Source organism: Pelodiscus sinensis, chromosome 5 (assembly GCF_052426305.1).
Source record: "Pelodiscus sinensis isolate ZL-2025 chromosome 5, ASM5242630v1, whole genome shotgun sequence".
Taxonomy (NCBI): Eukaryota; Metazoa; Chordata; order Testudines; family Trionychidae; genus Pelodiscus; species Pelodiscus sinensis.
Genome location: NC_143056.1, coordinates 136,603,505 through 136,624,393, shown reverse-complemented (window position 1 = coordinate 136,624,393; position 20,889 = coordinate 136,603,505). Strand labels below are relative to the sequence as shown.

The 20,889-nt window shown below is 55.0% G+C and overlaps 1 protein-coding gene across 6 annotated transcripts; it reads right to left on the bottom strand.

Moving 5' to 3' along the window:
- Positions 1-98: 98 nt before the first annotated feature.
- Positions 99-20,885, bottom strand: LOC142823492 (uncharacterized). 6 transcript variants are annotated; one of them, XR_016349726.1, is made up of 15 exons: positions 20,337-20,885; positions 19,198-20,029; positions 18,037-18,886; positions 16,898-17,729; positions 15,741-16,586; positions 14,590-15,439; positions 13,451-14,282; positions 12,308-13,139; positions 11,150-11,996; positions 9,992-10,841; positions 8,853-9,684; positions 7,695-8,541; positions 6,550-7,383; positions 4,954-6,238; positions 473-608 (listed from the first exon to the last, which is right to left on the bottom strand). XR_016349726.1 is itself a non-coding variant. In XM_089778820.1 (14 exons), the coding sequence occupies exon 14, from the start codon at positions 2,984-2,986 to the stop codon at positions 461-463; it is 2,526 nt and encodes an 841-aa protein (XP_089634946.1). In that variant the 5' UTR covers positions 2,987-4,485; positions 4,954-6,238; positions 6,550-7,383; positions 7,695-8,541; positions 8,853-9,684; positions 9,992-10,841; positions 11,150-11,996; positions 12,308-13,139; positions 13,451-14,282; positions 14,590-15,439; positions 15,741-16,586; positions 16,898-17,729; positions 18,037-18,886; positions 19,198-19,854; the 3' UTR covers positions 99-460. The 6 variants fall into 6 exon arrangements, 5 of the variants coding, with proteins under 5 accessions (XP_089634946.1, XP_089634945.1, XP_089634947.1 ...); XM_089778820.1 differs by lacking the exon at positions 20,337-20,885 and having other exon boundaries at positions 99-4,485; positions 19,198-19,854; XM_089778819.1 differs by lacking the exon at positions 20,337-20,885 and having other exon boundaries at positions 99-6,238; positions 19,198-19,854.
- Between the last annotated feature and the right edge of the window lie 4 nt (positions 20,886-20,889).

Genomic DNA, 20,889 nt, shown 5'->3' with positions numbered 1-20,889 from the left:
CAGTTTCAGCAGCAGCTGACTTGGGGACGCCTGGGGTTCTTAAGTTGATTCTGTATGTAAGTCAGAACTGGCGGTCAGTTTCAGCAGTGTCTGAATCTGGACGCCAGTTCCGACTTACATACAGATTCAACTTAAGAACAAACCTACAGTCCCTATCTTGTACGTAACCCGGGGACTGCCTGTATGGCAATAGGCCTGCCCGGTGTTGGTACCTTGTCAATGCGGGCCATAGTGCCCAGTGGTGTAACATTGTACTGATCTCTGTTACCAGCTGGTAGAGCTTCGCATTTGACAATAAACCTGCTCGATTGATTTCAAACCTTGCCTGCATCTGTCATTTCCGGGGCCTCTCAGAGATCTCTTGTGTTGACCCAAGTGCACGGGGTCTAACACTCTAGATAAAGGGAGTACCGATTGTTACGCACGCAGCCGAAAGTTTAACAACGGAGTAGAGGTCCTGTCAGGAGCGCGCCAGGACAACCCTGACCAGACGACGCTGACACTGACAGTCCAGACCACCGAAGGTACCGAGGTACGAAAACACCGAGGTACGACATGCCTCAGTTTCCCTTCTCACATAGGACCTTCTGGCTGGAACCCTTTTTGTCCTGTAAAAAGTTCCAAGACCAGTTACAAGTGTTAAGCATGAAATAACATCACAATGTCCTTTTATGTACAGTCTGTCACCGGGCACATTTCCTGACAAGTTACAAAGTGTTTCCATAAGATCATGCACATTGTATACCTTTACAACTCTCTGCCACAATAATACATTGGTTACCAGAATTAACATCAGTAACAAGAACAATCCTACATCAGGTGCATATTGACATTCTCCGTCAGGCCCCTTCTCTGGCCCCACACCATTGCAGTTTTGGCCCTTCAGGGTTAAACTGCAAATCTTCTTGACCAAAGCAAGTCCTGCCCCTCCCCCTTGTCCTCTGGGCTCCAGGCCTGAAACCTCTGGCCTGCCCAAGACAAAGGGCTGGCTGGGTGTGACTCCCTGGCTCACAATGGCCCTGGAATTCTCCCCCTTCCCCCACTCAGTGGGGTAACAGCAGTGAGCTGTAGACTCCCAAGTCTCTCCTCTGTCCCTCTCTAACCTCTGTTTCCACATAGAACCAGATATCAACCTCCCTGACAGACTATGAGTGTCCACCGTGTCCAGAGATGGGAGCATAACTGCCATCTCCTGCATCCTAGGGAGAGTGACCACACAGCTGTTCTGCTCTGCATACTTAGCTACCCAGCCCTTCTCCTGAATCTGAGACACTAAGTTCCCACTCTCCTCCTTCACCTGGGAACAATCCTGTCCCACACACACTGACTTCCCAGCAAGCTGGTCACACACGGTCACTGGGTTATCAGCCTGCTCCAATTCTCTGGCTGCTCCTGCCTCATCTGGAACAACCCTCAGTCCCTCTGAGACCTCTCCACCACCATCCACGCTGGGTTTCCCTAAACCCAAGTCAGTGGAGTCAGTGCTAACAGACAAATTCTGTCCGCCAGGCACCAAAACAAGTGCCTCACACAAGAAGCTGCTGCCTTTTACAGGCAGAGCTTTCTCCTGAATGCCTTCTCCCAGCAAGGCCCTGTCACCTCCCTCAGTCACAGCAAACTGCTTGCTACAAACACTGCCAGGACTCTCCTCCCTATGAGCTTCCTTAAGCAGCAGTTCACCCTTCCCTGGCTCTGCAGCAGCCTTGCCCTGCTGAGCCACAACCAACTCCTCCTGCAATTCCCTTACTCCCTGAGTTATCTCCAGCCCCTCTGGTGGATTCACAAACAATCCCCTCTCAGGCACACAGACAGACTCACGAGATACAGGGTCAGAGGCACCTTCTCCCCCTTTGCAGCTCTCTAGATGGCTGTAAACTTCCACACCATCATTAGGCTCCAGAGTTAACAGTCCTTCATTCTCTCCTTGTGCCCGGGCTAAGGGGTCTCCCTGGTCCCACAGAGTCGCTCCCCCCTCTTCCAGCAACACAGCAGCATCAGGCACAACATCGGGGTCACCACTGTCTGGTCTCTGGGGTTCTGGCAAAACACTGACTGACTCTACCTGAGTCACCTCATCCCTCTCCCCAGCAGACACAAACCTTGGGCCACCCCCTTCCTGGGCCTTAGCCATATCCAGACCCACCTCTGGGACAACAACACTGCTCTCAGCCTTCACAGGCTGTGGGGCACCTTCCTCAGACAAAGGAAGAAACTCTTCCCCACACACGAACAGACAACCAGAGACAGTTTCTCCCTTGTCCCAACACCCCTGGCTAATTTCAGGCCTGCAGCTAGACTCTGAGACAGCTTCCTTTACTGCCCCACTGCTACTTCCACCAGCCAAATTGCCAGCTTGCACACACTGTGCTTCTTCACACAACTCAATTTCAGCTTGTGCAGTTTCAATTCCACCAACCTCACCAGCCACCAACTCCTCAACTAAAACTTCACTCTGGCCAGCCACTCCAGGCTGCTCCAGAGAAACATTTCCCTGATTTCTGGGCTCTTCCTGCCCTGGTTCTGATTCCAGCCTCACCTCTGAGGCATCAGACGGGCCCTCACCCCCAGGCTTACTGCCCCCCTGCACAGACACACAGCCATCTGCCACAGGCACACATGTAGAGACACTTTCCCCTTGGTTACAGGGAGACTGACCAGCTCCAGGAAACTTTCCATTCCCACATGCACCTCCTTCCCAAACCTCCCTGTTAGCTACAGGTAACACACAAGGTTTGCATTCACATATGCTTTTGGGTTGGGTCATCACATCAGCTGGGCAAAATACATCTGCCATATCATAAGCACACCGCATACCCACAGAGTTACACATCGAACCTTCAGGAGAATACAGTCTCTCTTGTTCTTTTAGTCTCTTAAGCTGGAGGTCAAGTCTAGCATTTTCCTCCTTGGCTAGGGCCATCTTCTTTGCATGCTCTGCCATTCTCTCTGCATGTTCTGCTTTTCTCCTCTCAAGTTCCCGATCCATCTCCTGCTTTCTCTTAGCAATTTCTTCATCTGCCTTCCGCCTTCTTTCAGCAGATTCCTTGGCTCGCTTCTGCTCCTTTTCATCCACATCTCTGGTTAGTAACAACACTACGGCCGTGTCCAGACTCAGGGTTTTTTTCGGGAAAAGTAGCCTTTTCCCGAAAAAACTTCCCCTGCGTCCAGACTCAAGCCGCGTTCTTTCGAAATTATTTCGAAAGAACGCGGCTTTTCTTTCGATGGCGGTAAACCTCGTTTCACGAGGAAGAACGCCTTCCTTCGAAAGTTCCTCTTTCGAAGGAAGGCGTTCTTCAATGTAAAGAGGCCGTCTTCGAAAGAGAGCATCCAGACTCGCTGGGTGCTCTCTTTCGAAAAAGCGGATTTCTCTTTCAAAAGATCCGCCTGCAATCTAGACGCGATCTTTCGAAAGAGGCTCTTTTGAAAGATGCTTTCGAAAGAGCCTCTTTCGAAAGAAGCCTGCAGTCTAGACATAGCCTACCAGATCTAGTTTAGAGGCCCTTTTCCTAAAGGCAATGCCTCTCCCCGAGCACAACTCCTTCAGAGCCTCTCTATGTAGGCTCTCATACTGGCACGGACTCATTTCGGCTGCCCTTTACCGAACCAAACTCTCAGTACTAAAAATCAAATTTAGACAGCGTGGGGTCCTGATCCCAAAGCTCAATTGACCAAGATCTGTGGATCCTGCCGACTACGCTACTGTGACGGACTGGGCCGTGTCTGGGCACAGCTGAGGGCGTCCGCTCAGGGCGAATTGCTCAAATCCAGGGCTCCTTACAGCCCCCCGACTGGTGACCTCTCCACACAGGCCACAAACCAGTCCCACAGAGCGCTTCAGCAGCCTGCCTGAAGCCTCATGAGCAAAACCCCTCCGACACTCCAGTAATATCCGTGCCCCAGATGGCCCCGGGCCTATACACAGGTGGGGGGTCCTAGCACCCAATCCCACCTACCCCGAACAAGTTCTGTCCGGTTCCAAGAAACCAGCCACAGATCTCTGGCCAATTTATCCTTTGGACCTTACCCACAAATCACGCTGGGTCAATCCTTTAGCATCTAACAACTAAAGGTTTATTAACATAAGAAAGAAAAGCATGAGAGTAAGGTTATTAAAGTACAGTACATTACATGCACCGAATCTCCCAGTCCTCGATGCAGGCTCTAGCAGGGATGTTGCAGCTGCTGGTTTAAAAGTTCTTATTGCACATCCTAAGATCAGGATGGGTTCACAGGTCTTCCGGGCTCTTCGATCCCTGCACTGCTGCCTCTGGGATGAAGTGCTGAGCTGAGAACCAAAATGGCATCGACCACATGGCCTCTTTATACCCCCTTCCTGGCCTCTTCTGGTCTCAGCCGGTCACCTGGTCCTCAGCCTCTCTCTGCTGGCAGCTCTTGGGTCTCCGCCCTCCTGCTTTAGGTGTGTCCTTGAGCCATCAAGTGCCATTGTCCCACAGGGCTTCGCTACTCAGCCTGTCCATAGCAATGCTTAACCACATTCAGAGAAATATTCAGCTTCCACACAGATTACAGATTCCTATCTACTCTCACAGACATTATACACTCACATAAATAGCGTACACAAGATCAGCAAACAAGCTCTCATTCAATACCCCACATGGCCCCCTTCTATATCATTTTTGGGGCCAACACCCCCACCTATGGGTGCATCAGTGATCTGGCTGCTCCCCTCAAGATCCAGCAACGTGAGACCAGCTCCCCACGCGCACAGCCTCTCACCTCCCCCCAGCCCTTGCTAACTCTGTATTAGAGACAGCAAGGGGGAGGGAAGCGTGTGTAGCTGTCAGGATTAACTGATAAGCCCAGGCTTATCAGTTAATCGTATACACGACTATACGCTAACATCCCATTCACCGAGTGTCACTGTTAACATTTCTGTAACGCAGTAAGTGCACTGCCGGGAGCAGGTACGCCTTGAAAGGTCTCCAAGCTTACCCAGTACATGGAAAGACCTTTTCTCAAAGGCCCAGCTTCTGATGGGTTTGGTCCTCCTTCTGGGATGCCACCGGATGTGCTGGGATTTCACTCAGACTACTTGCTCCACTAGCCTTGGCTGCCTCTCCCTGTTTTGCTGACTTAGGCTCTCTGGCCTCTGGGAGCCCACGCAGGCAGGGACGCACCAAGTGTAGAAACACAGAGTCTGCAAACAGCTCTCTACGGTAAGGCTTAGCTAGGAACTCGCCCAGCACTCAATTGCAGTTACCCTCTGGAAAGTACACCCAAAATAATATTATCTGACGCGGGAGAGAAATCACTACAATGCAAGCTCATACGTTTGCCCATTCCCTCAATGAGGAGTAACATACGCACAACTTCTCCCGCTAACCTCCTGCTGTTAGAAATTACACAAACTACATTTGTTTATTAAAATCTAGCTTTTACAGTTGAGAGATTGCTGTTGTTTATCAAAACAAAATAAAGCACGCATACTGTGTATGGGTGTAGGCATGGATGGAGGAAGGGCAGCGTTAGGAGTGCAGGTTGCCATAGGATGTGGGTGTAGAAAGGAAGAGAAGGGGGCTGGGACCCAATGGATGGGAGGATGGACTGGAAGGGTCTGCAGTGTGGGATGGCATGGGATGGGGGGTTATTGAGGAGGAAGAGGAGAGTGGTTGAGGGAGTCCTTACATGTGGAAGGAGGACTGGGGTGAAGGTAGTGATGCGGGTCACATGGCAGGCGGGATGGGAGTGTGGGGGGAGGGACTGTGGGTTGGGAAGGAAAGAAACGGGGGTTAAGGGTCCTATAGATGGGGGAAAGGTAGGGATAGGGATAGACTGCAGGATGGGGGAGTGTTCTAGGGAGGAAAAAGAGGGGCTGATGGGCCCCATGATTGGAGGGATGCTCTAGGGGTGCAGGTTGCTCTGAGTCTGTGGAGAGAAGAAGGGAAACTGAGGGACACCAGGAATAGGGAGTATGGGCTAGGGAAGAGCACTGGTGGGGGTGCAGGTTGTGTGAGGGGGATGTTGAAAAGTACTGTGGGAGTGGAACCTCCGCTCGGACTCGCTGTCTAAGCAAATGTGACTTCCCTTCCTAGACCCGCGTGGGCCATAAGCCGAGAGATTTCCAGACCCGATACTTATCTCCGTGTCAGCGATGGCTGCTCCGCTCCCAGCCGGACGGTTCTCGCCTCGCTTCGACCAAGCTCCCGAGCTCGCTGTTCTCGTTTCCGTTCCATCCCCAAACCGGAGGACACCGGGAGCGTTGGCTTCTTATCGCTCGCTACCGAACACAGCAGAGGGGGAAAACCAACCAAACAACTTAGCGTTTCAGTCCACAAGGACGCGGCATTGCTTCTCCTCCCACCATCGCACCGCAGCCTCCCACCAGTGGCCATCCCCTGCCATTGCCACTACAGGAACGCGGAGAGAAAGGAAGCCTTGAATCTCTATCCAAGCTCTGTTGAACCGCCTACTGCCCTTTCACCAGTCCCCAAGCCACCAGGCTCCGTGCACCAGCAGGAAGCTTGCTGCCTCAGAAGAAACCTACTGCCAGGACGCTTGAAGATTTCAAAGCACGCATCTCTTACTCACACAGAGCCATGGGAAGGCCGAACGCTGAGGACCCTTCACGTGTTCCGAGAATCACGTCCAGGCAGCTCAAGTCCATCTCGGACGGTTTCTTCTCCGCCCACGGCCCCGCACTGATTCCTCTGCAAGGGCGGCAGAAAAAGCCCAGCGTGAGCTCTCACTCACTAAGGACTGTGGCTGTGGGAATTCTATCCTTTAGCCCTTTCCCCCCCCTCTCGCCTATGTATCGGGCCCTCTACAAGAACACTGAGTCAGTCAGCCATGACGCACCACCGCTCTCCCTTGCGCGACTGGCGTACCTGCAGAATTCCCGTTGGCTCCTAAGCCCTTAACTCTTGGCGATGCTCACCTGGAATGCCTGCAAGTGTGCTGTACAAGGACACGGCACAAGCAGAGCAAGGACAAAAGACACAGACAGAACGTATTGGCCAATACAAGAGAGCAACAAGAGAGAAACACATGAGAGGCAGCCAGAAACCTTACCACCTTGCGTCTTCCTCCTCGAGCCAAGCGTCTGCTGAGAAGGACACCGTGTTCCAGAGAAACCAGCACCCCTGACAAACGGGAGCCCTGTTTCTCCCACTACCAAGGAAGCACCTCGGGAACCTCCGCTCGGACTCGCTGTCTAAGCAAACGTGACTTCCCTTCCTAGACCCGAGTGGGCCGTAAGCCGAGAGATTTCCAGACCCGATACTTATCTCCGTGTCAGCGATGGCAGCTCCGCTCCCAGCCGGACGGTTCTCGCCTCGCTTCGAACAAGCTCCAGAGCTCGCTGTTCTCGTTTCCGTTCCATCCCCAGATGGGAGGACATCGGGATGGTTGACTTCTTATCGCTCGCTACCGAACACAGCAGAGGGGGAAAACCAACCAAACAACATAGCGTTTCAGTCCACAAGGACGCGGCATTGCTTCTCCTCCCACCATCGCACCGCAGCCTCCCGCCATCGGCCATCCCCTGCCGTTGCCACTATAGGAACGCAGAGAAAAAGGAGACCTTGAATCTCTATGCACGCTCTGTTGAACCGCCTACTGCCCTTTCACCAGTCCCAAAGCCACCAGGTTCCGTTCAACAGCAGGAAGCTCGCTGCCTCAGAAGAAACCTACTGCCAGGACGCTTGAAGATTTCAAAGCACGCATCTCTTACTCACACAGAGCCATGGGAAGGCCGAACGCTGAGGACCCTTCACGTGTTCCGAGAATAACGTCCAGGCAGCTCAAGTCCATCTCGGACGGTTTCTTCTCCGCCCACGGCCCCGCACTGATTCCTCTGCAAGGGCGGCAGAAAAAGCCCAGCGTGAGCTCTCACTCACTAAGGACTGTGGCTGTGGGAATTCTATCCTTTAGCCCTTTCCCTCCTCTCGCCTATGTATCGGGCCCTCTACAAGAATACTGAGTCAGTCAGCCATGACGCACCACCGCTCTCCCTTGCGCGACTGGCATACCTGCAGAATTCCCGTTGGCTCCTGAGCCCTTAGCCCTTGGCGATGCTCACCTGGAATGCCTGCAAGTGTGCTGTGCAAGGACACGGCAAAACCAGAGCAAGGACAAAAGACACAGACTCAAACAGACAGACAGAACGTATTGGCCAATACGAGAGAGCAAGAAGAGAGAAACACATGAGAGGCAGCCAGAAACCTTACCACCTTGCGTCTTCCTCCTCGAGTCCAAGCGTCTGCTGAGAAGGACACCGTGTTCCAGAGAAACCAGCACCCCTGACAAACGGGAGCCCTGTTTCTCCCACTACCAAGGAAGCACCTCGGGAACCTCCGCTCGGACTCGCTGTCTAAGCAAACGTGACTTCCCTTCCTAGACCCGAGTGGGCCGTAAGCCGAGAGATTTCCAGACCCGATACTTATCTCCGTGTCAGCGATGGCAGCTCCGCTGCCAGCCGGACGGTTCTCGCCTCGCTTCGAACAAGCTCCAGAGCTCGCTGTTCTCATTTCCGTTCCATCCCCAGATGGGAGGACATCGGGATGGTTGACTTCTTATCGCTCGCTACCGAACACAGCAGAGGGGGAAAACCAACCAAACAACTTAGCGTTTCAGTCCACAAGGACGCGGCATTGCTTCTCCTCCCACCATCGCACCGCAGCCTCCCGCCATCGGCCATCCCCTGCCGTTGCCACTACAGGAACGCGGCGAGAAAGGAGGCCTTGAATCTCTATCCAAGCTCTGTTGAACCGCCTGCTGCCCTTTCACCAGTCCCCAAGCCACCAGGCTCCGTGCACCAGCAGGAAGCTCGCTGCCTCAGAAGAAACCTACTGCCAGGACGCTTGAAGATTTCAAAGCACGCATCTCTTACTCACACAGTGCCATGGGAAGGCCGAACGCTGAGGACCCTTCACTGGTTCCGAGAATAACGTCCAGGCAGCTCAAGTCCATCTCGGACGGTTTCTTCTCCGCCCACGGCCCCGCACTGATTCCTCTGCAAGGGCGGCAGAAAAAGCCCAGCGTGAGCTCTCCCTCACTAAGGACTGTGGCTGTGGGAATTCTATCCTTTAGCCCTTTCCCCCCTCTCGCCTATGTATCGGGCCCTCTACAAGAACACTGAGTCAGTCAGCCATGACGCACCACCGCTCTCCCTTGCATGACTGGCGTACCTGCAGAAATCCCGTTGGCTCCTGAGCCCTTAGCCCTTGGCGATGCTCACCTGGAATGCCTGCAAGTGTGCTGTACAAAGACACGGCAAAACCAGAGCAAGGACAAAAGACACAGACAGAACGTATTGGCCAATACGAGAGAGCAACAAGAGAGAAACACATGAGAGGCAGCCAGAAACCTTACCACCTTGCGTCTTCCTCCTCGAGCCAAGCATCTGCTGAGAAGGACACCGTGTTCCAGAGAAACCAGCACCCCTGACAAACGGGAGCCCTGTTTCTCCCACTACCAAGGAAGCACCTCGGGAACCTCCGCTCGGACTCGCTGTCTAAGCAAACGTGACTTCCCTTCCTAGACCCGAGTGGGCCGTAAGCCGAGAGATTTCCAGACCCGACACTTATCTCCGTGTCAGCGATGGCAGCTCCGCTCCCAGCCCGACGGTTCTCGCCTCGCTTCGAACAAGCTCCCGAGCTCGCTGTTCTCGTTTCCGTTCCATCCCCAGACGGGAGGACACCGGGACGGTTGACTTCTTATCGCTCGCTACCGAACACAGCAGAGGGGGAAAAACAAAAAAACAACTTAGCGTTTCAGTCCGGAAGGACGTGGCATCGCTTCCTCTCCCACCATCGCACCGCAGCCTCCCGCCATCGGCCACCTCCTCCCGTTGCCACTACAGGAACGCGGAGAAAAAGGAGGCCTTGAATCTCTATCCACGCTCCATTGAATCGCCTACTGCCCCTTCACCAGTCCCCAAGCCACCAGGCTCCGTGCACCAGCAGGAAGCTCTCTGCCTCAGAAGAAACCTACTGCCAGGACGCTTGAAGATTTCAAAGCACGCATCTCTTACCCACACAGAGCCATGGGAAGGCCGAACGCTGAGGACCCTTCACTGGTTCCGAGAATAACGTCCAGGTAGCTCAAGTCCATCTCGGACGGTTTCTTCTCCGCCCACGGCCCCGCACTGATTCCTCTGCAAGGGCGGCAGAAAAAGCCCAGCGTGAGCTCTCACTCACTAAGGACTGTGGCTGTGGGAATTCTATCCTTTAGCCCTTTCCCCCCTCTCGCCTATGTATCGGGCCCTCTACAAGAACACTGAGTCAGTCAGCCATGACGCACCACCGCTCTCCCTTGCATGACTGGCGTACCTGCAGAATTCCCGTTGGCTCCTGAGCCCTTAGCCCTTGGCGATGCTCACCTGGAATGCCTGCAAGTGTGCTGTACAAAGACACGGCAAAACCAGAGCAAGGACAAAAGACACAGACACAAACAGAGAGACAGAACGTATTGGCCAATACGAGAGAGCAACAAGAGAGAAACACATGAGAGGCAGCCAGAAACCTTACCACCTTGCGTCTTCCTCCTCGAGCCAAGCGTCTGCTGAGAAGGACACCGTGTTCCAGAGAAACCAGCACCCCTGACAAACGGGAGCCCTGTTTCTCCCACTACCAAGGAAGCACCTCGGGAACCTCCGCTCGGACTCGCTGTCTAAGCAAACGTGACTTCCCTTCCTAGACCCGAGTGGGCCGTAAGCCGAGAGATTTCCAGACCCGATACTTATCTCTGTGTCAGCGATGGCAGCTCCGCTCCCAGCCAGACGGTTCTCGCCTCGCTTCGAACAAGCTCCCGAGCTCGCTGTTCTCGTTTCCGTTCCATCCCCAGATGGGAGGACATCGGGATGGTTGACTTCTTATCGCTCGCTACCGAACACAGCAGAGGGGGAAAACCAACCAAACATAGCGTTTCAGTCCACAAGGACGCGGCATTGCTTCTCCTCCCACCATCGCACCGCAGCCTCCCGCCATCGGCCATCCCCTGCCGTTGCCACTATAGGAACGCAGAGAAAAAGGAGACCTTGAATCTCTATGCACGCTCTGTTGAACCGCCTACTGCCCTTTCACCAGTCCCAAAGCCACCAGGTTCCGTTCAACAGCAGGAAGCTCGCTGCCTCAGAAGAAACCTACTGCCAGGACGCTTGAAGATTTCAAAGCACGCATCTCTTACTCACACAGAGCCATGGGAAGGCCGAACGCTGAGGACCCTTCACGTGTTCCGAGAATAACGTCCAGGCAGCTCAAGTCCATCTCGGACGGTTTCTTCTCCGCCCACGGCCCCGCACTGATTCCTCTGCAAGGGCGGCAGAAAAAGCCCAGCGTGAGCACTCACTCACTAAGGACTGTGGCTGTGGGAATTCTATCCTTTAGCCCTTTCCCTCCTCTCGCCTATGTATCGGGCCCTCTACAAGAACACTGAGTCAGTCAGCCATGACGCACCACCGCTCTCCCTTGCGCGACTGGCATACCTGCAAAATTCCCGTTGGATCCTGAGCCCTTAGCCCTTGGCGATGCTCACCTGGAATGCCTGCAAGTGTGCTGAACAAGGACACGGCAAAACCAGAGCAAGGACAAAAGACACAGACTCAAACAGACAGACAGAACGTATTGGCCAATACGAGAGAGCAACAAGAGAGAAACAGATGAGAGGCAGCCAGAAACCTTACCACCTTGCGTCTTCCTCCTCGAGTCCAAGCGTCTGCTGAGAAGGACACCGTGTTCCAGAGAAACCAGCACCCCTGACAAACGGGAGCCCTGTTTCTCCCACTACCAAGGAAGCACCTCGGGAACCTCCGCTCGGACTCGCTGTCTAAGCAAACGTGACTTCCCTTCCTAGACCCGAGTGGGCCGTAAGCCGAGAGATTTCCAGACCCGATACTTATCTCCGTGTCAGCGATGGCAGCTCCGCTGCCAGCCGGACGGTTCTCGCCTCGCTTCGAACAAGCTCCAGAGCTCGCTGTTCTCGTTTCCGTTCCATCCCCAGATGGGAGGACATCGGGATGGTTGACTTCTTATCGCTCGCTACCGAACACAGCAGAGGGGGAAAACCAACCAAACAACTTAGCGTTTCAGTCCACAAGGACGCGGCATTGCTTCTCCTCCCACCATCGCACCGCAGCCTCCCGCCATCGGCCATCCCCTGCCGTTGCCACTACAGGAACGCGGAGAGAAAGGAGGCCTTGAATCTCTATCCAAGCTCTGTTGAACCGCCTGCTGCCCTTTCACCAGTCCCCAAGCCACCAGGCTCCGTGCACCAGCAGGAAGCTCGCTGCCTCAGAAGAAACCTACTGCCAGGACGCTTGAAGATTTCAAAGCACGCATCTCTTACTCACACAGTGCCATGGGAAGGCCGAACGCTGAGGACCCTTCACGTGTTCCGAGAATCACGTCCAGGCAGTTCAAGTCCATCTCGGACGGTTTCTTCTCCGCCCACGGCCCCGCACTGATTCCTCTGCAAGGGCGGCAGAAAAAGCCCAGCGTGAGCTCTCACTCACTAAGGACTGTGGCTGTGGGAATTCTATCCTTTAGCCCTTTCCCTCCTCTCGCCTATGTATCGGGCCCTCTACAAGAACACTGAGTCAGTCAGCCATGACGCACCACCACTCTCCCTTGCGCGACTGGCATACCTGCAGAATTCCCGTAGGCTCCTAAGCCCTTAACCCTTGGCGATGCTCACCTGGAATGCCTGCAAGTGTGCTGTACAAGGACACGGCAAAACCAGAGCAAGGACAAAAGACACAGACAGAACGTATTGGCCAATACGAGAGAGCAACAAGAGAGAAACACATGAGAGGCAGCCAGAAACCTTACCACCTTGCGTCTTCCTCCTCGAGCCAAGGGTCTGCTGAGAAGGACACCGTGTTCCAGAGAAACCAGCACCCCTGACAAACGGGAGCCCTGTTTCTCCCACTACCAAGGAAGCACCTCGGGAACCTCCGCTCGGACTCGCTGTCTAAGCAAACGTGACTTCCCTTCCTAGACCCGAGTGGGCCGTAAGCCGAGAGATTTCCAGACCCGACACTTATCTCCGTGTCAGCGATGGCAGCTCCGCTCCCAGCCCGACGGTTCTCGCCTCGCTTCGAACAAGCTCCCGAGCTCGCTGTTCTCGTTTCCGTTCCATCCCCAGACGGGAGGACACCGGGACGGTTGACTTCTTATCGCTCGCTACCGAACACAGCAGAGGGGGAAAAACAAAAAAACAACTTAGCGTTTCAGTCCGGAAGGACGTGGCATCGCTTCCTCTCCCACCATCGCACCGCAGCCTCCCGCCATCGGCCACCTCCTCCCGTTGCCACTACAGGAACGCGGAGAAAAAGGAGGCCTTGAATCTCTATGCACGCTCTGCTGAACCGCCTACTGCCCTTTCACCAGTCCCAAAGCCACCAGGTTCCGTTGAACAGCAGGAAGCTCGCTGCCTCAGAAGAAACCTACTGCCAGGACGCTTGAAGATTTCAAAGCACGCATCTCTTACTCACACAGAGCCATGGGAAGGCCGAACGCTGAGGACCCTTCACGTGTTCCGAGAATAACGTCCAGGCAGCTCAAGTCCATCTCGGACGGTTTCTTCTCCGCCCACGGCCCCGCACTGATTCCTCTGCAAGGGCGGCAGAAAAAGCCCAGCGTGAGCTCTCACTCACTAAGGACTGTGGCTGTGGGAATTCTATCCTTTAGCCCTTTCCCTCCTCTCGCCTATGTATCGGGCCCTCTACAAGAACACTGAGTCAGTCAGCCATGACGCACCACCGCTCTCCCTTGCGCGACTGGCATACCTGCAGAATTCCCGTTGGCTCCTGAGCCCTTAGCCCTTGGCGATGCTCACCTGGAATGCCTGCAAGTGTGCTGTACAAGGACACGGCAAAACCAGAGCAAGGACAAAAGACACAGACAGAACGTATTGGCCAATACGAGAGAGCAACAAGAGAGAAACACATGAGAGGCAGCCAGAAACCTTACCACCTTGCGTCTTCCTCCTCGAGCCAAGCGTCTGCTGAGAAGGACACCGTGTTCCAGAGAAACCAGCACCCCTGACAAACGGGAGCCCTGTTTCTCCCACTACCAAGGAAGCACCTCGGGAACCTCCGCTCGGACTCGCTGTCTAAGCAAACGTGACTTCCCTTCCTAGACCCGAGTGGGCCGTAAGCCGAGAGATTTCCAGACCCGACACTTATCTCCGTGTCAGCGATGGCAGCTCCGCTCCCAGCCCGACGGTTCTCGCCTCGCTTCGAACAAGCTCCCGAGCTCGCTGTTCTCGTTTCCGTTCCATCCCCAGACGGGAGGACACCGGGACGGTTGACTTCTTATCGCTCGCTACCGAACACAGCAGAGGGGGAAAAACAAAAAAACAACTTAGCGTTTCAGTCCGGAAGGACGTGGCATCGCTTCCTCTCCCACCATCGCACCGCAGCCTCCCGCCATCGGCCACCTCCTCCCGTTGCCACTACAGGAACGCGGAGAAAAAGGAGGCCTTGAATCTCTATCCACGCTCCATTGAATCGCCTACTGCCCCTTCACCAGTCCCCAAGCCACCAGGCTCCGTGCACCAGCAGGAAGCTCTCTGCCTCAGAAGAAACCTACTGCCAGGACGCTTGAAGATTTCAAAGCACGCATCTCTTACCCACACAGAGCCATGGGAAGGCCGAACGCTGAGGACCCTTCACTGGTTCCGAGAATAACGTCCAGGCAGCTCAAGTCCATCTCGGACGGTTTCTTCTCCGCCCACGGCCCCGCACTGATTCCTCTGCAAGGGCGGCAGAAAAAGCCCAGCGTGAGCTCTCACTCACTAAGGACTGTGGCTGTGGGAATTCTATCCTTTAGCCCTTTCCCCCCTCTCGCCTATGTATCGGGCCCTCTACAAGAACACTGAGTCAGTCAGCCATGACGCACCACCGCTCTCCCTTGCATGACTGGCGTACCTGCAGAATTCCCGTTGGCTCCTGAGCCCTTAGCCCTTGGCGATGCTCACCTGGAATGCCTGCAAGTGTGCTGTACAAAGACACGGCAAAACCAGAGCAAGGACAAAAGACACAGACACAAACAGACAGACAGAACGTATTGGCCAATACGAGAGAGCAACAAGAGAGAAACACATGAGAGGCAGCCAGAAACCTTACCACCTTGCGTCTTCCTCCTCGAGCCAAGCGTCTGCTGAGAAGGACACCGTGTTCCAGAGAAACCAGCACCCCTGACAAACGGGAGCCCTGTTTCTCCCACTACCAAGGAAGCACCTCGGGAACCTCCGCTCGGACTCGCTGTCTAAGCAAACGTGACTTCCCTTCCTAGACCCGAGTGGGCCGTAAGCCGAGAGATTTCCAGACCCGATACTTATCTCCGTGTCTGCGATGGCAGCTCCGCTCCCAGCCAGACGGTTCTCGCCTCGCTTCGAACAAGCTCCCGAGCTCGCTGTTCTCGTTTCCGTTCCATCCCCAGATGGGAGGACATCGGGATGGTTGACTTCTTATCGCTCGCTACCGAACACAGCAGAGGGGGAAAACCAACCAAACATAGCGTTTCAGTCCACAAGGACGCGGCATTGCTTCTCCTCCCACCATCGCACCGCAGCCTCCCGCCATCCCCTGCCGTTGCCACTATAGGAACGCAGAGAAAAAGGAGACCTTGAATCTCTATGCACGCTCTGTTGAACCGCCTACTGCCCTTTCACCAGTCCCAAAGCCACCAGGTTCCGTTCAACAGCAGGAAGCTCGCTGCCTCAGAAGAAACCTACTGCCAGGACGCTTGAAGATTTCAAAGCACGCATCTCTTACTCACACAGAGCCATGGGAAGGCCGAACGCTGAGGACCCTTCACGTGTTCCGAGAATAACGTCCAGGCAGCTCAAGTCCATCTCGGACGGTTTCTTCTCCGCCCACGGCCCCGCACTGATTCCTCTGCAAGGGCGGCAGAAAAAGCCCAGCGTGAGCACTCACTCACTAAGGACTGTGGCTGTGGGAATTCTATCCTTTAGCCCTTTCCCTCCTCTCGCCTATGTATCGGGCCCTCTACAAGAACACTGAGTCAGTCAGCCATGACGCACCACCGCTCTCCCTTGCGCGACTGGCATACCTGCAGAATTCCCGTTGGCTCCTGAGCCCTTAGCACTTGGCGATGCTCACCTGGAATGCCTGCAAGTGTGCTGTACAAGGACACGGCAAAACCATAGCAAGGACAAAAGACACAGACTCAAACAGACAGACAGAACGTATTGGCCAATACGAGAGAGCAACAAGAGAGAAACACATGAGAGGCAGCCAGAAACCTTACCACCTTGCGTCTTCCTCCTCGAGCCAAGGGTCTGCTGAGAAGGACACCGTGTTCCAGAGAAACCAGCACCCCTGACAAACGGGAGCCCTGTTTCTCCCACTACCAAGGAAGCACCTCGGGAACCTCCGCTCGGACTCGCTGTCTAAGCAAACGTGACTTCCCTTCCTAGACCCGAGTGGGCCGTAAGCCGAGAGATTTCCAGACCCGACACTTATCTCCGTGTCAGCGATGGCAGCTCCGCTCCCAGCCCGACGGTTCTCGCCTCGCTTCGAACAAGCTCCAGAGCTCGCTGTTCTCGTTTCCGTTCCATCCCCAGATGGGAGGACATCGGGATGGTTGACTTCTTATCGCTCGCTACCGAACACAGCAGAGGGGGAAAACCAACCAAACAACTTAGCGTTTCAGTCCACAAGGACGCGGCAGTGCTTCTCCTCCCACCATCGCACCGCAGCCTCCCGCCATCGGCCATCCCCTGCCGTTGCCACTACAGGAACGCGGAGAGAAAGGAGGCCTTGAATCTCTATCCAAGCTCTGTTGAACCGCCTGCTGCCCTTTCACCAGTCCCCAAGCCACCAGGCTCCGTGCACCAGCAGGAAGCTCGCTGCCTCAGAAGAAACCTACTGCCAGGACGCTTGAAGATTTCAAAGCACGCATCTCTTACTCACACAGTGCCATGGGAAGGCCGAACGCTGAGGACCCTTCACGTGTTCCGAGAATCACGTCCAGGCAGTTCAAGTCCATCTCGGACGGTTTCTTCTCCGCCCATGGCCCCGCACTGATTCCTCTGCAAGGGCGGCAGAAAAAGCCCAGCGTGAGCTCTCACTCACTAAGGACTGTGGCTGTGGGAATTCTATCCTTTAGCCCTTTCCCTCCTCTCGCCTATGTATCGGGCCCTCTACAAGAACACTGAGTCAGTCAGCCATGACGCACCACCGCTCTCCCTTGCGCGACTGGCATACCTGCAGAATTCCCGTAGGCTCCTAAGCCCTTAACCCTTGGCGATGCTCACCTGGAATGCCTGCAAGTGTGCTGTACAAGGACACGGCAAAACCAGAGCAAGGACAAAAGACACAGACAGAACGTATTGGCCAATACGAGAGAGCAACAAGAGAGAAACACATGAGAGGCAGCCAGAAACCTTACCACCTTGCGTCTTCCTCCTCGAGCCAAGCGTCTGCTGAGAAGGACACCGTGTTCCAGAGAAACCAGCACCCCTGACAAACGGGAGCCCTGTTTCTCCCACTACCAAGGAAGCACCTCGGGAACCTCCGCTCGGACTCGCTGTCTAAGCAAACGTGACTTCCCTTCCTAGACCCGAGTGGGCCGTAAGCCGAGAGATTTCCAGACCCGACACTTATCTCCGTGTCAGCGATGGCAGCTCCGCTCCCAGCCGGACGGTTCTCGCCTCGCTTCGAACAAGCTGCCGAGCTCGCTGTTCTCGTTTCCGTTCCATCCCCAGACGGGAGGACACCGGGACGGTTGACTTCTTATCGCTCGCTACCGAACACAGCAGAGGGGGAAAAACAAAAAAACAACTTAGCGTTTCAGTCCGGAAGGACGTGGCATCGCTTCCTCTCCCACCATCGCACCGCAGCCTCCCGCCATCGGCCACCTCCTCCCGTTGCCACTACAGGAACGCGGAGAAAAAGGAGGCCTTGAATCTCTATCCACGCTCTATTGAATCGCCTACTGCCCCTTCACCAGTCCCCAAGCCACCAGGCTCCGTGCACCAGCAGGAAGCTCTCTGCCTCAGAAGAAACCTACTGCCAGGACGCTTGAAGATTTCAAAGCACGCATCTCTTACCCACACAGAGCCATGGGAAGGCCGAACGCTGAGGACCCTTCACTGGTTCCGAGAATAACGTCCAGGCAGCTCAAGTCCATCTCGGACGGTTTCTTCTCCGCCCACGGCCCCGCACTGATTCCTCTGCAAGGGCGGCAGAAAAAGCCCAGCGTGAGCTCTCACTCACTAAGGACTGTGGCTGTGGGAATTCTATCCTTTAGCCCTTTCCCTCCTCTCGCCTATGTATCGGGCCCTCTACAAGAACACTGAGTCAGTCAGCCATGACGCACCACCGCTCTCCCTTGCGCGACTGGCATACCTGCAGAATTCCCGTTGGCTCCTGAGCCCTTAGCCCTTGGCGATGCTCACCTGGAATGCCTGCAAGTGTGCTGTACAAGGACACGGCAAAACCAGAGCAAGGACAAAAGACACAGACACAAACAGAGAGACAGAACGTATTGGCCAATACGAGAGAGCAACAAGAGAGAAACACATGAGAGGCAGCCAGAAACCTTACCACCTTGCGTCTTCCTCCTCGAGTCAAGCGTCTGCTGAGAAGGACACCGTATTCCAGAGAAACCAGCACCCCTGACAAACGGGAGCCCTGTTTCTCCCACTACCAAGGAAGCTCCTCGGGAACCTCCGCTCGGACTCGCTGTCTAAGCAAACGTGACTTCCCTTCCTAGACCCGAGTGGGCCGTAAGCCGAGAGATTTCCAGACCCGATACTTATCTCCGTGTCAGCGATGGCAGCTCCGCTCCCAGCCGGACGGTTCTCGCCTCGCTTCGAACAAGCTCCCGAGCTCGCTGTTCTCGTTTCCGTTCCATCCCCAGATGGGAGGACATCGGGATGGTTGACTTCTTATCGCTCGCTACCGAACACAGCAGAGGGGGAAAACCAACCAAACAACTTAGCGTTTCAGTCCACAAGGACGCGGCAGTGCTTCTCCTCCCACCATCGCACCGCAGCCTCCCGCCATCGGCCATCCCCTGCCGTTGCCACTACAGGAACGCGGAGAGAAAGGAGGCCTTGAATCTCTATCCAAGCTCTGTTGAACCGCCTGCTGCCCTTTCACCAGTCCCCAAGCCACCAGGCTCCGTGCACCAGCAGGAAGCTCGCTGCCTCAGAAGAAACCTACTGCCAGGACGCTTGAAGATTTCAAAGCACGCATCTCTTACTCACACAGTGCCATGGGAAGGCCGAACGCTGAGGACCCTTCACGTGTTCCGAGAATCACGTCCAGGCAGTTCAAGTCCATCTCGGACGGTTTCTTCTCCGCCCATGGCCCCGCACTGATTCCTCTGCAAGGGCGGCAGAAAAAGCCCAGCGTGAGCTCTCACTCACTAAGGACTGTGGCTGTGGGAATTCTATCCTTTAGCCCTTTCCCTCCTCTCGCCTATGTATCGGGCCCTCTACAAGAACACTGAGTCAGTCAGCCATGACGCACCACCGCTCTCCCTTGCGCGACTGGCATACCTGCAGAATTCCCGTAGGCTCCTAAGCCCTTAACCCTTGGCGATGCTCACCTGGAATGCCTGCAAGTGTGCTGTACAAGGACACGGCAAAACCAGAGCAAGGACAAAAGACACAGACAGAACGTATTGGCCAATACGAGAGAGCAACAAGAGAGAAACACATGAGAGGCAGCCAGAAACCTTACCACCTTGCGTCTTCCTCCTCGAGCCAAGCGTCTGCTGAGAAGGACACCGTGTTCCAGAGAAACCAGCACCCCTGACAAACGGGAGCCCTGTTTCTCCCACTACCAAGGAAGCACCTCGGGAACCTCCGCTCGGACTCGCTGTCTAAGCAAACGTGACTTCCCTTCCTAAACCCGAGTGGGCCGTAAGCCGAGAGATTTCCAGACCCGACACTTATCTCCGTGTCAGCGATGGCAGCTCCGCTCCCAGCCGGACGGTTCTCGCCTCGCTTCGAACAAGCTCCCGAGCTCGCTGTTCTCGTTTCCGTTCCATCCCCAGATGGGAGGACACCGGGACGGTTGACTTCTTATCGCTCGCTACCGAACACAGCAGAGGGGGAAAAACAAAAAAACAACTTAGCGTTTCAGTCCGGAAGGACGTGGCATCGCTTCCTCTCCCACCATCGCACCGCAGCCTCCCGCCATCGGCCACCTCCTCCCGTTGCCACTACAGGAACGCGGAGAAAAAGGAGGCCTTGAATCTCTATCCACGCTCTATTGAATCGCCTACTGCCCCTTCACCAGTCCCCAAGCCACCAGGCTCCGTGCACCAGCAGGAAGCTCTCTGCCTCAGAAGAAACCTACTGCCAGGACGCTTGAAGATTTCAAAGCACGCATCTCTTACCCACACAGAGCCATGGGAAGGCCGAACGCTGAGGACCCTTCACTGGTTCCGAGAATAACGTCCAGGCAGCTCAAGTCCATCTCGGACGGTTTCTTCTCCGCCCACGGCCCCGCACTGATTCCTCTGCAAGGGCGGCAGAAAAAGCCCAGCGTGAGCTCTCACTCACTAAGGACTGTGGCTGTGGGAATTCTATCCTTTAGCCCTTTCCCTCCTCTCGCCTATGTATCGGGCCCTCTACAAGAACACTGAGTCAGTCAGCCATGACGCACCACCGCTCTCCCTTGCGCGACTGGCATACCTGCAGAATTCCCGTAGGCTCCTAAGCCCTTAACCCTTGGCGATGCTCACCTGGAATGCCTGCAAGTGTGCTGTACAAGGACACGGCAAAACCAGAGCAAGGACAAAAGACACAGACAGAACGTATTGGCCAATACGAGAGAGCAACAAGAGAGAAACACATGAGAGGCAGCCAGAAACCTTACCACCTTGCGTCTTCCTCCTCGAGCCAAGCGTCTGCTGAGAAGGACACCGTATTCCAGAGAAACCAGCACCC